Source organism: Dipodomys ordii, unplaced genomic scaffold, assembly GCF_000151885.1.
Source record: "Dipodomys ordii isolate 6190 unplaced genomic scaffold, Dord_2.0 Scaffold41, whole genome shotgun sequence".
In the NCBI taxonomy this organism is placed as follows: domain Eukaryota; kingdom Metazoa; phylum Chordata; class Mammalia; order Rodentia; family Heteromyidae; genus Dipodomys; species Dipodomys ordii.
Window position 1 is genome coordinate 15119717 of NW_012267257.1, and position 16169 is coordinate 15135885.

General features: G+C 36.9%; 1 protein-coding gene across 1 annotated transcript in view; it reads left to right on the top strand.

Moving 5' to 3' along the window:
* Positions 1-16169, top strand: part of Drosha (drosha, ribonuclease type III) — a 132482-nt gene that overhangs the window by 59062 nt on the left and 57251 nt on the right. The window contains exons 16-19 of the mRNA XM_013018593.1: positions 6450-6619; positions 11029-11153; positions 12714-12813; positions 14706-14813. Of these exons, the coding sequence (XP_012874047.1) occupies positions 6450-6619; positions 11029-11153; positions 12714-12813; positions 14706-14813 (503 nt within the window). The remainder of the gene's footprint in view (positions 1-6449; positions 6620-11028; positions 11154-12713; positions 12814-14705; positions 14814-16169) is intronic.

Below are 16169 nucleotides of genomic sequence, written 5' to 3' on the forward strand. Positions count from 1 at the left end.
CATTTCCTCCAGACTCCTCATTAAAGTTTTATTTTGCCTTTCTCTAATGACTAATGGGATGATGTGTTATTTTATATATTATATTTCTTGTCTACTAGCTATTCAAATTTTTTGCTCACTTTTTCTGATGTCTATCTTTTCTACATTGATTTGTAGATTTATAAAAAATGCATACTATATATGATGGTTGCTTTGGTCAGAAATTTATATTGCCAATATTTTTTTTTCTGTAGATTGCCTTCTGATTACCTAATGGTAGTTTGTGATGAATAGAATGTCTTTATTTTCTTTTTAGAAATTATTAATTCTAGTGTGGTCCAACTTATATACCTTTTCTTTTACGGCTGTAGCTATTTGTATCTTGTTTATGAAAATGTTGCCTATCATGTTGTCATCATGATTTTCTTCCATATTTTCATTACTTTTAGATCTATAATGTATTTTAGATTTTATTTGAGACTGGCTAGGACATAGGTCAAGACATTATTTTCAATATAGAATACAATTGACCCAGCACCATGTATTGAAAAGACTTTCCCTTGAAGAATTTGATTGTTTCTGTCCTTTAAACTTAATCAAGTTGACTCTTTGAGTCCGAGAGTCCCACAAACAATGTAAGACTATTAAGTAAGAAGGTAGACAATCCCTACTGCACATGTGAAAATGAGTAAGTGCTGCAAGTTTGAACTTATATAAGGAGAATTATCCATTTTTCAAGTGGTATAACACTTGCTTTACCCCCCTTTTTTACTCAAATACTTTAGACATTCTCTGTGTAAAGACTTTACCCCATAGCACTACATATTATAGATGGACATTACTTTTTTTAAAAAATATTTTTTCTAGTGATAAATATCTTGAAGGTTTTTGAAGTATTCTATAAGCACTTCAGGAATATGCATTTGTTCTGTTTCGCTTATATTTTTTTTGTAAGGCAGAGTTCTAGAAGTGAGATAATTTAAGATGGTATGAACATCTTAAATTTGGAAAAGTGGTCGAATTCTCTCTGGAAAGGATATACTAATTTTTAGGTCAGATGTGTTTTTATGAGAAGCACTTAAAATCACCTGTATACTTTATTTATTTATTCATTTATTTATTTTTGATATTCCGAGGCTTGAACTCACGGCCTCACACCGTTCCTAAGGTTTTTTTTTTTTTGCTCAAGGCTGGCACTCTACCATTTGAGCCACAGCACCACTTCTGACTTTTCAGTGGTTAATTGGAAATAAGAGTCTTATGGACTTTTCTGCTTCGGCTGGCTCTGAATTGCCAGCCTTAGATCTCAGCCTTTTGAGTACCTAAGATTACAGACATGAGAAACTGGCATCCAGCCACTTATATATTTTTATATGGTATGTCTAAGTTAAAGTAACTTATGATAACTGAAAATATAGGTATTTTTTATGCATGTATAAATGAAATATTTAGGCAAATAAAATTTATATTTAATATGAATATAAATATATATTTAAGTATCACATGTATCCTCACTAAGACCTGGACCTGGATATTGCTCATCTTTTACAGTTTTGTCCATTGATAAGCAGAAAGTAATGTTATTTGTGGAATTCTTAAACTTCTGAGAAAATGAGTAGCTTTTTAGACATGTCAAGTATTTCTTATGTGAATATTCATTCTCATTTGCTTTTTAGTTATCAATTTGTTATAACATCTACTTGAATGTTTTAAGTTTTGTCAATCATCATAATTTCTTCCTGGTTCTCAGTTTATTCATTTTAAAGGCAACTGTCTGTTGTTTTCTGCAAGCTTATGAAATTAAACTTGGTCTTTTAAACCAAGTAGTATTCAATACCGATCAGGGTGCCAGAAGTCAAATCTTAGAGCAACTTGTTTATTTAGATTTTAAGAATGTTCTCAAATTTTTGTTTCTTTCCTATCTCATTCTTCCCTCTGGGTGTAAAATTGCTGGTAGGATCTGGACTCAGTTTCAGGTTTAATTGTGACGGTCACAGGTGGTGCAGAACGTGATTTAAGATGGTCAGAAGGCACAGGTTTCCATCTGCCAGATCATCACAGGTGTCATCACTGGAGGCAGACACTGGAAATCCTTTGCAAATTGACTGTGTAGCAAATTGATTTTTGGAAATTGCCCCATCTGGAGCAGTGGTTCTCAGACATGGCCAGCAGGGTGCCAAGAAGGTGAGGGAATATCTCACCATTTCTAGGAGGCAAATTTAGTTTGACTCAGACTAGTATGGCATTGTATTTGGAAAATGTAGAAAGACACCTGTTGTTAATACAAATTATTGAAAATGAGAGTGTATCATGTTATTTTGATAGGAATGTACAGACCTAGCAATGCAGTTTATCTCAGTGTAGAAGAATAGAGGATATTTTTACATTTCTTGAAATTGAGTGTTAAACAATGGATAAATACTCATTGAAGCAGCCATAAATTTTGCACAGATTCTCTTAACAAATTGCCCCCTCTTCCAGATAACCATATAAATAATCAAGCAATATAAAGCTGAGTGAATTGGGTCTCTAAAAACCAGTTTATAAAGTCTGTCAGTTCATTAATGACTGTCCAGATTCATTCCCCGAAACACAAACTCCAGTTCTTCCCGAATAATGAGTCATTGTCACAGTTCCAGTCCTGGAGCTGGCAGAATTCCTGCTAACCTTAGCTTACCCGCTCTAATTTCTTCTTTATATCATGTCCTATTTATCCCAGCCAACAAGATAAAAATTACTTCCTAGCCCTCAGTGACAAAGTCCCATAAATCCCCAACATAAACACGTAGCAGGGTAGACAAGCCCCAAAAGCCAATTCATTAGCATTAGTAAATCCATGGTCGTCTGAGTGCAAGTGGCCATGTTATTTATCTGCTTCAGAAAGTCATTCCACAATTATTTATGAGTGTCTTTTCCTTTTTATTTTTCCCTTTTCTCTTTTAGCCAGGCCTGGGTGTGCCATGCCCCTCAGCTCTGACATGATTTTAATTTTGTTTTCCTCTTATATTTCCATGGTGATTGGACCTCAATATCAAACATAGAACTGAGTATCAGTTCCTTTTTCTTTTTCCTTTCTCTTTTTTCTTTTTTTTGTCGGTCGTGGGGCTTCAACTCTGGGCCTGAGCACTTTCCCTGTGCTCTTCAGCTCAAGGCGAGCGCTCTACTGCTTGAGCCACAGCACCACTTCCGGTTTTCTACTGGTTTATTGGAGATTTGAACTGTGATCCTCAGATCTCAGCCTCCTGAGTAGCTAGGATTACAGGCCTGAGCCGCCTGCGCCCGGTAGTTCCTTTTTCTTAATCTTTCATGTCAGGTTGTCTGTCCTGAGTTACTTTGCATTCTCAGTGGCAAATGACTGTCTTTTTGTAGTGTAGCTTCTATATAGGATATTCAGAAGATTTTAGCATGGATTTAGTTTCTCCTGTAGCATTACCAACTGTAAATCTGGTGAGCATATCTTGTCTATTTCACTATGTCTAGTTTTTATGCTGCTGTAAAACCCACTCTTCCCTAATGAGTAGCTTTGCACCCAAACTGGAAAATAGGTAGAGGTAGCTCCTATCCATTTCTTCCTTTCTTTTTCTTTTTCTTTGAGCCGGTACTAGGGCTTGAACTGAGGGCTTGGGTGCTATATGTTAACGTTTTCTTCCAAGGCTGATGCTCTGCCATTTAACCACAGCTCTGCTTCCTGCTTTTTGGTGGTTAATTGGTGATAAGAACTCAAAGATTTCCTTCCTTCCCTTGGCTGGTTTTCAAACCCAAATCCTCAGGTTTCATCCTCCAATAGCTAGGACTACAGGTTTGAGTCCTCTGTGCTCAGTCCATTTTACTTTTATCAGAAATTTCATGATATCTTCATCCATAATTGTTCATGGAGAGGTTTAGGTACTGTTTTATCTTATCTGGATCTATGGTTATCTGATATTTGCTCCATGGGAAAATAACATTTTATTCATAGTATTTTTTAATACACTAAATCTCTATAGCTCCTAACACTGTTTAGGGGTTAGGAGCCAGGTGCTGGAGCGTCTAGGCAGTGTTGCAGTTCTTTTCTTGGTGTTTTTTGGTTTGCTTCTTTCTAGCTGTTCTGGGTGTATGCATGTGCAGGGTACAGCCACACGTTCTGCTTTGCTGCGTATCTCATCTGTCCACTCAGGTCTCCTGGAGGATGAGAGATTGCCCATGGATGCAGACCAAGTTGTTGGAAGAGCACATGTCACAGGCAGTGGGTTGAGACTGAAATGCATTTTGAGACTGACTCAAAGTATTCCACAACCATGTATCTTTGTTTTTTTAGACAAATAAACCCTTGTGTCTCATCACTGTGTTGGAGGCTCAAAGTTGGACCAATGGTCTGGTTCTAGTCTGCCTCCTGGTTCATTGTGTGGAACTTTTCTTGTCTCTTCTTATAAGGGCATGGATCCCATTCATGAGGATCCAACCACCTGACCCAGTCACCCCTCTACACGTCCAAAGGCCTGCCTACCTTGTTTTTTAATACCATCCCATTGGGGGTTAAGATTTCAACATGAAGATTTTAGAAAGAAACAGAGTGAGTGTATAACACCGTGGGAGTTTGCCAATCAAAGGTTCAAGGCAGATGTTTTATAATGAGGCATAAAAGATATGTTTGCTATGAACAATAATATGAATGAATGGGTAAGGACTTACCCTCCTATGGATTGATTATATTTTGTGGTTGTCACCTCATAGATAATTGTTTTGAAGTTCATTGTCTTTTAGTAAAAGAGCTTTTTTTCCCCTCAGAATAATATTTACCAGGATATTTGAAATTGTGATGAATCATTATTAGCTTATGTACTTCTTGAGGACCTGTGACTTGTGGCTTTGGGGAGAAGGGGGTGTGATTGAGACAGGGGATCACTCCCAGAGCCTGGCCGCACACTCCTGGTGTGAGAACAGTTCCCATGCTCTTAGTCAGCTCTGTAAAGCTTTGTAAGATCTGCGTTCCCCGCTGCCATTCATCCCTGTCTTGCTCACGTGCTCACTTGCTGGAATGCACCAGTCTCACTGTTGACCTTTTTTTTTTCCTTTGAAGATAGAGTATTTTGCTATATAGTCCAGCCTCGCCTTGGTCCTCTTATCTGCCTCTCCCAAGTACTGGGATTAAAGGTGTGTGCCATTTTGCCTGGCTTCCTGACCATCCTTTTCAGTAGAGCTCTGATCTCTTGCCTGGGTTTGTTCTAATTCATAGCACTCATCTTAACAGGAACTATTAGGTGGCTGTTTCTTCTAAAGCCTGAAATGCAAGCATTAGAAAAGCAGGGGCTTTGGCTATTTGGATGACCATTGTGTTTATGGTGCCCAGAATAGCACCTGCCATATCGTAGGTGCTCTATAAATGAATATTTGGATGAATGAATAAATGAGTGCTTATTTATATACCCAAGTGCCTACATAGTGACAGTGTGACCCAGTTCAGAGTAGCCTCAAAAGAGAAACACAGCTCAAAAGAAGTTTTAATCTTTATTCTTTTCTCCAAATGTGCTGGCCTGACCAAGTTCTTGGCTCAATCAGCCCATATTGAAACCATTGCCTACTCCAGCTTCCCGAGTGCTAGAGGGTTTTTCTGTTTGAGTCTCACTTGCTGCCTTTATTTATCATGGGACATTTGGGCCTATACTCTGGCTTGTAGCTTAACTCATGACTGGGGGAGGGCAGTATCTGTTTCTAAATCTTCAGGTCTGATAAGCGAAGACAAAAGTGGCACCAAATGGACCGCCCATGTGGGTTCAGGAGCTGATTCCAAAGAAGAGGCAGAAGCTTTCGAACCAACATTAACACATTCAATGATTTCCTTTGATTCATTGTAATCCTCTCTACTTGTTGATCTATGCTTCTGTTAGCCTCAGAACACTTGATACCTTTTTCTTCATGTACCAGCTCCATAATGATCTTCCATATTGGTATAGGCTCCCGAGCTGTATTTATCACAGCAGGTGCAACACATTAGCACCCAAAAGTTAGGCCATAATGCAACAACGGCTTATTGAAGCATCCATAAATATCTCATAAAAGCTTAGGATTTCCTTAAGACAGTAACATCACTTCTAAAGAGCTTTCGTCTGTTACCCTAGAAAGATTTATAAAATATTTAAGGCATAACATGGTTCTGTGTATTATAAACTATGGTTATTTATGCGAGGTGGTTTTAAATTTGTTTAGGCAGGCACCTTTTTTATATTCATACTTCACAAATGGAGTCTTTTATCATTTCTAATGTTGTTGTTACCATTTTAGTAAATGAGATAGTCTACGAGCACCGTTCATCAATGAAACAAACGGCTTTCACATTATTTGGCACCTGGTTAAACAATGTAAAATTTTAAATTACCTTTTTTATATGTGTTGTTTCCCCCCATTGTCTTGATTTTTCCTAGTTGGTGGATGATTTGCTGTTCTTTTGGGTAGACTTACTTTTTTTCTTCCTCTCTCTCCTTTCCTGTAAGATGGAGGCAAGGAAGTGTTGTCCATGCACCAGATTCTGCTCTATCTGTTACGGTGTAGCAAAGCACTGGTCCCAGAAGAGGAGATTGCCAATATGCTTCAGTGGGAGGAGCTTGAGTGGCAGAAATATGCAGAAGAGTGCAAAGGCATGATTGTCACCAACCCTGGGACGGTATGTTGTGGGATTTACACAGACAACACTGAATCTTCTTCTCCAGGTTTGGATGTGGCACAAAAACCAAAACTCTTTTTTGCTTCTTGTCCTGTGAGTTATTTCTGGTTTAAAGACTTAGTTCATAAGAAAAATACTACAATAGGAATATATTTGGTAGTCATTTCACCTGATGAGTATATTTTTTTGTCTGAAGAGATGTATATTTTGATATATGATGTCAGTTGCCCTCCAAGAAAGGTTTTGTTGTAAAATCTGTACTCTGACCAGGAATATTTGAGAGTGGTCCTTTCTTTGTATGCTTATTCTAGGTTAAGGAAAAAAAACCTGGGCCAGATACTGGTGGCTCATGCCTATAATCCTAGCTGCTAAGGAGGCTGAGATCTGAAGAGCAAGGTTCAAAGTTATCTTGGGCAAACAAATCAGAGAGATTCCTGTCTCTAATTATCAAGCAAAATGCTGGAAATGAAAGTGTAGCTCAAGTGGTAGTGCACCAGCCTTGAGCAAATAAATTAAGCAAGAGCTTGAGGCCCTGAATTCAAGCCCAAATATTGCTGTACACACACATGCACGCACACATGCACGCGCACACACACAAACACACACACACACACACACGCACGCACGCACATAGAAAAACATAAATTCTGCCACTTACTAATACCAGGAAAATCTATTATTTGACTTAGTTTTGTATTATTCCATCATTTGATTTTCTTTTGTGGTGCTTGTCCTTTATGTTATCATTCCTCTGCCATAATTATTATTAATGGTAACACCTTTTTTCTTGAATTGTTTTTTATTAAGTAGGTTCTAATGTTAATATTTGAAGAAAATATGTAAAAATGAAACATATACAAAAGTAAAAAGATAATTAAGCTGCCAGTTTTTCAATTGTCCTATTTTTATAAAATTTAAACTCTGGATCTACTTGACAGTAACATTTGCACACAAAAAAATTACAATTTGGGAATAAGACATTCTAGTTAGTGCTGATGACTTTAAATGAAACTAGAAAGTGAAATTACTTAATAAAAATATGAAACTTTTTTAAAACTAAAAGAAACACGTTTTTCAGGATTACAGTGTTAAGCTACATAAATAACTACTAAAGCAATTTTAAAAGAAGAAAAGTAATAGCACCATATGAATAAGACTGCATATTTTATTTTTTCACTTCTTGCACAGTTGTATCTTCTCTTATTCTTCTGTCTGTTTTTGAGCTGGATCAGTGGGTAGACGATGCTGGAGGAACATGTACGTTGTCATCTTCATTGTCCTGTCATGGACAGTCTGGGAGCATATTCACATTGGGCTTCCTTTTAGGGCCTAGTTAAAATTTCCTGAACTCTTAGAATTAGCTTTTGAAAACAAGTAAAGATCCCCCGACTGTTTGTATATCATATTTTCCAGGTAATGGGGCCCAGAGAGTTGTACTTCAAAAAATTCTGTAGGAGTCTTGAGCCAATGGCATAGAAGATACTTACCTGGCATCATCATAGTCGTCTAGCTGATTTGTCAAAGGGCCACTGTAAGAGCCAGTGCTAGCAAAGCTTTTATATTATGTATGGTAGTTGTCCAGGTAAAAACCCAAGATATATATATTTGAAAGGAAGCTGTGATGAATGCTGAGCTGGTGGCCCTGTCAGCAAAGTTTGAGTTCAGTAGAGGTATCAGCCAGGACTGCCAATGGTATTTCATAAACACTGCAGTGGGTCTGAGAGAAGGGGAGAAATTACACAGACTTTTGGCATGATTAGTGCTATATATCATTGAGATGGTGTATAGCCACCTTTGAAGATAGCAAGGAAACCAGGCTAGTGAAGATGAAAGAGTTCCACTAGAAAATAATCAGGAATAAATTAGTAAAGACAAGTTTGAGGCCAGACCTAGAAACCCACTGAAGTTATTTCTTTTTACTATTTATCTAAAGATAATTTAGTGCCATGGAAACATCCTTTCAGTACAGCCTCTTGAGAAGTGTACATGTTACTCTCAAGACAAGCTAGACAATGTGACCTTGTGCTTTATTCTCTCAAGTACTTGCTTTGAAAAATGGACCACTGGCAAATATATTGTGAAATTTATTAAATTTTGCAAAGCATTATGATCACATTAAATACTTTATTGCTGTAGAACTTTAAAGAATTAATCTTCCCTCCTAAGCACTTTGCCTCTGTCAGTTAATACTTTGGCTATTAGTGAGAATGCTTTTTATTCTTGCACAGAGATGATATGATAAATGTTACAGGGTGCAGTGAAAGTCAAGAACTTATTACATTCCCTCACTCTCCTCCCCTCCTCAAATTTAGAGATATTATAAATCTTTTTTTTTTTTTTTCCTTTCTGCTGGTCCTAGGGCTTGAACTCAGGACCTGGGCACTGTCTCTGAGCTTTTTTTCCTAATGTTCTACCACTTGAGTGACTTCTAGCTTTTTGGTGGTTAATTGGAGGTAGGAATCTCATGGATTTTTCCTGCCTGGGCTAGCTTCTAACAAGAGTCCTCAGATTTCAGCCTCCTGAGTAGCTATTATAGGAATTAGCCACTGGTGCCCAGCTTCTTTTTAAATTTTTCAATTATTAGTACTGTTACTATTACTGTTATTATTTTAATATTATTTTTTTGGTGTCAGTTCTAGTGCCTGAAATCAGGGCTTGAAGCGCTGTCCTTGAATTTCTTTTGCTCAAATCTAGCACTCTACCACTTGAGCCACAGCGCCACTTCCAGCTTTTTCTGAGTAATTTATTGGAGATAAGAGTCTCATGGATTTTCTTGCCTGCTGGCTTCCAACTACAGTAATCAGATTTCAGCCTTCTGAGTAGATTACAAGTGTGAGCCACCAAAGCCTGGCTCTTTCCTTTTTGTAAAAAAGGATCTATGAGGCTGAGGCTAGTCTGAAACTGTTGGGCTCAAGCAATCTTTCTGACTCAGCCTCCCAAGCACCTGATATTATAGGTACATGTCTCTGCTCCAAGTTACCATAAACATTTTAAACAATTATCTCCACTATTGATAGCGTAGCATGATGTTTAATATACCCTAAGCATGAGTAACTTAGTAGCCTTCTTTGAGCATACAGTTCTTTTTAAAGTGTAGACTACTACTTTGCACAAAATAAAACAGTTCTTAGACCTAAAGAACACGTTTCTGTTGTTAAATCAACATTTAAATTGTATTATATTTGGCTACTGAGGATCAGAATCTTTCCATTTTTTAATTTTGACAGAAAAGGTCTACTTTTCAAGATAATAATATATAATTTTGATTATTAAATTTAAATATTTAAAACTTAAATATTTAAAACAAATATTCAAACATTTAAATATTCATTTCAAAACTTGTTTGACTTGTTTTAATAATGCAGCTGAATTTTCAAAAATCTACTCGCTTTGTCATGTACTTTTATATGTCAGCTAGAGGACTGGGACTATAGCTGTAGGGAGAGGGCTAGCTTGTTCTAACTACTGGGGGTCTTTTTTTGACTTTCTAACAAACTGTTTGTTCCAGACAAACTTGGAAAGCAATCAGGCTCTACTAATTGGTCATTGTTATGGGACAGAATGAAATTATTGGCTTCTGTATGTACCAATTACACAGCCCTAACATTCAGAGCAACTGGGGGTAGTCTACAACTAGAAACTGAATCACTAATTAGGGACTACCCTGAGCATTGCTTATAAACAAGTAGATTATTAAAGCATAATCTCCATGACTTTACCCCTTTTTCACAAATTTAGACTGATGGGCAATGAAAGACTTTGCCCAGTGGTCTCGAAGGAACCAGATACTCCCCTTTGCTTATTAGATATGAAATTAAAAACCATGAGTCTCTGTTAAAATACAAAGATGTTCTGCATGGACATAAGCAGAGAAGCATAACTTTGACCTTTGTATTGCTATACGTCCTAATTTATAGGTATAGAATTAAAGGCATCCCAAGGTAGTCTGAAAGTGAAGGGGCTAAGTTTAAGTAGAATCATGTGTCTGTGCATCCAAAGTAGAAGGAGGGTAGGGAATTCATTAGAAATATGAACAGAAAGAAAAAGCCTTTTCCTTTCTAGGGATGTAGAGTCCTTCCCCAGGGTTTTGGAGATGGTTAAGGAAAAGTTATATCTGACTAGGTGTCCTTTTAAAAGTTTAATTTTGAAAGGTTTCTGTGTGGACTGCAGAAGAAGATAAAACCACTGTTCATTATACCAAATGGCATAGATTCATTTGCAGGGATGACATTATAGTTTTTATATAGTACAGCTGCTATGATTAAAGGATTTTAAATGACATTTTTTTTTTCTTTTGGGGATAAGGCTTTCCCAGAAAAAAGATCCGATTCATTCTTTCCCCACTTAGGTTGAAGTCAATACTTCAAGATTTCTTATGGCAATAATGGCTTTGACTTTTTCCCCCCTAGAAACCAAGCTCTGTCCGCATTGATCAACTGGATCGTGAACAGTTCAACCCTGAAGTGATTACTTTTCCGATTATCGTCCACTTTGGGATACGCCCTGCACAGTTGAGTTATGCAGGAGACCCACAGTAAGATACTTCTCGGTGTTTGTCTTAGCCAATTGCACCTTCTACTAACAGCTGAATTAGTGGAGGAATAGCCTTTAGTGAACATTTATCTTTTTTTTAAAAAAAAAAAAAAAACTAAGCCCTGAAATGAGCCTTATTTCCAAATTTACACTATAGGTTTTGGTAGTTCCTAAAGAATGATTTTTTTTTCCTATCTATTAGACTGCAGGAAATTATTATTCAGTAGATTATCCTTGGCAGTCTTTATCAATGTGAGTTCTACGTAGCTTGAAATATTTAAAGAGCTTTTCCTTTATTCTTTGTTATAATAATCATTGTTATTTTTTTGAGTGCTTTCTTGTAGAAGATGGCACCATGTTGGTTACTAGCACAGCAGACTTTGTACAGAATTGCATTTTGGGGAGGAATCTCAATAAGAGCACAAGATCCTATCAGAGCCAGGATTTATGGTGGGAATAGGAGCCGTATCTTTCTACTCTTAATATTGACAGAGCATTACACATGTTTTTATTTTTGGGGGGAAAAGAAAAGTATGTGTAGGAATGGAGATAGTACCATATGTTTTTCAGGAGTTTTTGGAGTTCCAACCATGTTAAACAGACAAACAAATAATTGCCTGACATAATTTTTTTTTTAAAGATTCATACTGGGAGAACAGGGCATGGGAGATTTTCAATTCATAACTGTAGTTATGGCTGATACATAGTAGAAGAGGCTAAAGGGTTTTGTTCTTTTTTTCCCTCCTTTGGATAAAAGTATGAAGCAGTGAACCAGGCACTGTGTAAGTACTTCTTTATTTCCTCCATTCTTTAAAATAAAAGTGTCATCCAGGAAGGTGAGGGCCAGGTCAGGCTGAGGAAAGAGCAGTTTCAGTATGATGGAAAATACTTCACAAATCCCCTCTTGTCAGAAAAATGTTAGCAGAAGGGGGTTTGGTGCTGCTGGACTATCAGATGGCAGGATTGTGAGTTGGTAGAGGACTGCAAATTCTCTTTTCCGGGATGGTCTACAACAGTAGTCTTGAGACTGACCTCATTATCACATACTTGGCTGCAACAAATATGCCTATTTTTATCATGGTCAGTACAATTGGTGTTACACCATTCACCTTTTCCCCTTTCCCATGGATGACAAATACAGCTTTGTGGCTTGGGTATCAATACAAATGGGGTTCTCCATTCTAATACTCAACCTAGTCAACCAAAGAAATATGACTAAATAAAACCCTTCAATTATAGAGGTAACAGTGAGAAAATGGGACATGTTTATACTGGCCAGAGTGTTTTTGGAAACAATTCCAAAGACTCATCCTTAACATTATACTTCATTTTCATCCTATATAAGCAATAATGTACTTAGTCACTAGGGTCCAAATGACTCTTGGCCATCTTTGTCTCCACCCTGGAGGTATAGCCTTCCTTAGAATGAAGGCTTGCTGCCATCTTTGATATTCACAAGAATGTAATTATGATTGACCAGACCTACTGCAATACTTGGTTTTATGTCACTTTAACTTGTCCTCTTTTTGTCTAAGGTGTGTTTGTTTGTCCTTCTCTTCAGGTACCAGAAACTATGGAAGAGTTATGTGAAACTTCGCCACCTCCTAGCAAACAGTCCCAAAGTCAAACAAACGGACAAACAGAAGCTGGCACAGAGGGAGGTGAGTATAGAACCCTGTTCCTTGGTGGTGAATTTATTTCAAGATAACCACATTGCACTATACGTCTAGAATAAGATAGAGAAAATACTTCCAAAAAATCATACTTCCCTTTCTTCATTAATATACTGGTTGATTTTTTTTTTAATCTTTTAGTATTCAAAGGAGCATTGCAAGATAGGCAAGTGCTCTACTAAATGAATCACCTAACAGAAATTGAAGAAAGCTTAACATTTGTGAAATCAGTTTTTTTTTTAATCTTTAATTAGAGCATACAGTATATAACTTTAGGTCAGATTTCTTGGTCTTAAGATTGTAAAAACAAACAACAATTCATCTTTCTGAAAGTTGATCTGTTCAGAAGGGCAAACTTGTTTTTATAAGCCTTTCTATCCCACGTTTCATATCATTTGTTATTAAGAAGGGGTATTATTCTTATATTCCAGGATTTATACTTTAGATTATATTTTAAGAATAAGTGCATTCAGTATAAACATAGATTTTTTTTGTCTCAGTAAAATTTTATTCTGCTTTGTAGATTAAGAGCAAAGTCTGGAAGCTGGAAAAATATTGGAGTTCTGTTTTTGTCAATTACTATGACTTGAGCCACTAATTCTTTCTATAAAGGAAGGCTCTGAGAACTGACTGAAATGTCCCTCTCTTGGTGTACAAGGAAAGAGGTAGATGGGTGGTAGGCATCTGAAACTCCATTTAAGATCTCTCTTCCATGGTATTTGGCCTGTAGTAGGATCTTTGCCATTGGTGGAGTTGTTGCTTATTCCTATTATTATGAATTACTGTAAGACTTTTATTAAATTGCATACAAGCAAAGATGCTTTGCAATTAATTATTTGAAGTGTAGATAAAGGAAAGACTTAATTCCTGATTATATGAAATTTTGTAGCATTGTCTTTATTTATTTTTGTTATAGTGGTTTTTTTTTTTTTTTTGGTCTGTCATGGGGCTTGAACTTTGGGCCTGGACGCTGTCCCTCGCTCTTCAGCTCAAGGCCAGCACTCTACTGCTTGAGCCACAGCACCATTTCCGGTTTTCTAGTGGTTTATTGGAGATAAGAGTCTCACCCCGGGCTGGCTTTGAACCTAGATCCTCAGATCTCAGCCTCCTGAGTAGCTAGGATTACAGGCGTGAATCACTGGCACCCGGCTGTTTGTTTTTTTAAAATAAGTTTTTATTGTGAAAATACTGTACAGAGGGATTACAATTACATGAGCAAGGTAATAATGAGTACATTTCTTAACAAGCATTGTTATCAAGCATTGTTGCCTCTTCCTTTGTTTTTTGGTTATTGTTTTTTAAGGCAGAGTCTTAATTGTATGGCCCAGGGTGGCCATGAACTCATGATTCTCTTGCCTTTTAGCTTCCTGAGTGCTGGGATTGCAGGTGTCAACAACCCTGCCCAGCTTTTAATTATTTATTTATTTAAATAAAACATAACTTTTTAGCTCTAGAGAGTAATGTTTTGCAAATCTGAAGGCAACATGTAGAATTATGTGCATAACAGATAACTGATTTTCTTTCTTAGGTGGAAATGCTTAAAATAAGACGATGTGAATATAATTTTTGCATTGCTGATTTCCAATCTCAGAGATCTCATATTGTTTTATCAGTGAAAGAGGATATTTTCTTTCAGAATGCCAGATAGGTAGGTTTGGTGTAGAGTTTTTTTCTCATCTGGTTATTAGGAATGGTCGCCTGTTACCTAAGGCTTCATACATCCTGGTCTTCGTTTAAGATAAAATAATGTAATTTTGTGTGAAGATGTTTGAGTACCTTAATGTAAGGATCTATTGAATGCTTCTAACTTACTTTCTCATGCTTGGCTTCATTTTGCATTCCAATTGTTGAGTTACTTATCCTAATACGTTTTTTTCTAGGAAGCACTCCAAAAAATCCGACAGAAGAATACAATGAGACGAGAAGTAACTGTGGAGCTCAGTAGCCAAGGATTTTGGAAGACTGGCATTCGTTCTGATGTCTGTCAGGTGATGATACTTCTGAGAACCTGGCTTTGTCCACAGAGTTTCCCCTTTAAGGCTTTGGCCTTGAAGTTCTTCTAATGGAGCTGTTTCTATGGAATGTACTAACTAGATGAAATGGAACACTAACCTTAGATGGTTGTTTGAGTTTGGATTTTTTGTCTCTTTAGATTGTCTGTGTGTGCGTAGAAGTTTCATATATAGCAGTGTTAAAATTTAGTATCTTTACTTTGAATGGTGTCATCTATCTTCAGATGCACCTGCCTGTTTGCAACATGAGTATAGGTGCAACACAGCTAACCCAGCCATCATATAGACAGGCCTCGTTAGTGTACAAACTGTCTGGACCAGTGATTCAAATTTGTATTACAGAGAATGGAAGGCATTAATGAACTGTAGCGTGTATTATGTTTATTCATTAGTAAATCAGTAAACATTTCACATTTAACCCAAATGACAGTACTTTTTTCCTTCGGTAAACTCAATAGAGAAATATTTCATTTCTGTATAACTGACTCATTAATAAGCAGCCCCCCCCCATCCCCTATAGAATTTTACACCAGATTAGATATCTCCCCAGATGAGCATATTCCTTGGCTCTTCCCTTGATTCTTTTGTCATGATTGATGTTGGCAGCATGAGAATTAGGACAGAAATGAGTTGCAGACTGGGTAATGGAGCTTGCTTTTTTCCAACCTTTTGGAAAATACTTTTAGGCTCCCTCTTACCTGTTGTAATGGAAGCAATGTGTTGTAATGAATGCAGACAAGTTGTTCTTAAGCATTCATGTCATCATAATGAATTTTTTCTAAACAACAACAAAAACAACAGAATCAATGTTGGCATTTAATTATTATTGAACAGTGGAGTTTTAACCAATAATTAAAAAGTATGGCCATACAATTCACTTTCTAAGTCACAGCCAAAGTTAACCCCTTATATTATGATAAACTGCAATTATGCAGTATTGCCCATTAGGCTGAGAGTAATCTACAGTGGTCACCTACTACATCCACCATTTCCTCAGGTGTTTTGCCAGGTGACCAGTATATTTTACTGTTAATGCTTTGAGATTAGAATGTTTTATTTGCTTTTATTCTTTCTCTAGACTTTGTAGGCATTTCTCCCCATTTTTTTCTATTTATTAGTGTTTCTCTGAAACCAAATGTATGTTATTATAAGATGACTTCATAAGAACCAGAGAGCAAAAAGGTAAGCAATCTGCTCAAAACCTGGCAATCTCGGTGATAGATCAGAGTTGATTGTTTAAGAATGTTATGATACTGGACACCGGTGGCTTACACCTGTCATCCTAGCTACTCAGGAGGCTGAGATCTGAGGATTGCAGTTCAAAGTCAGCCC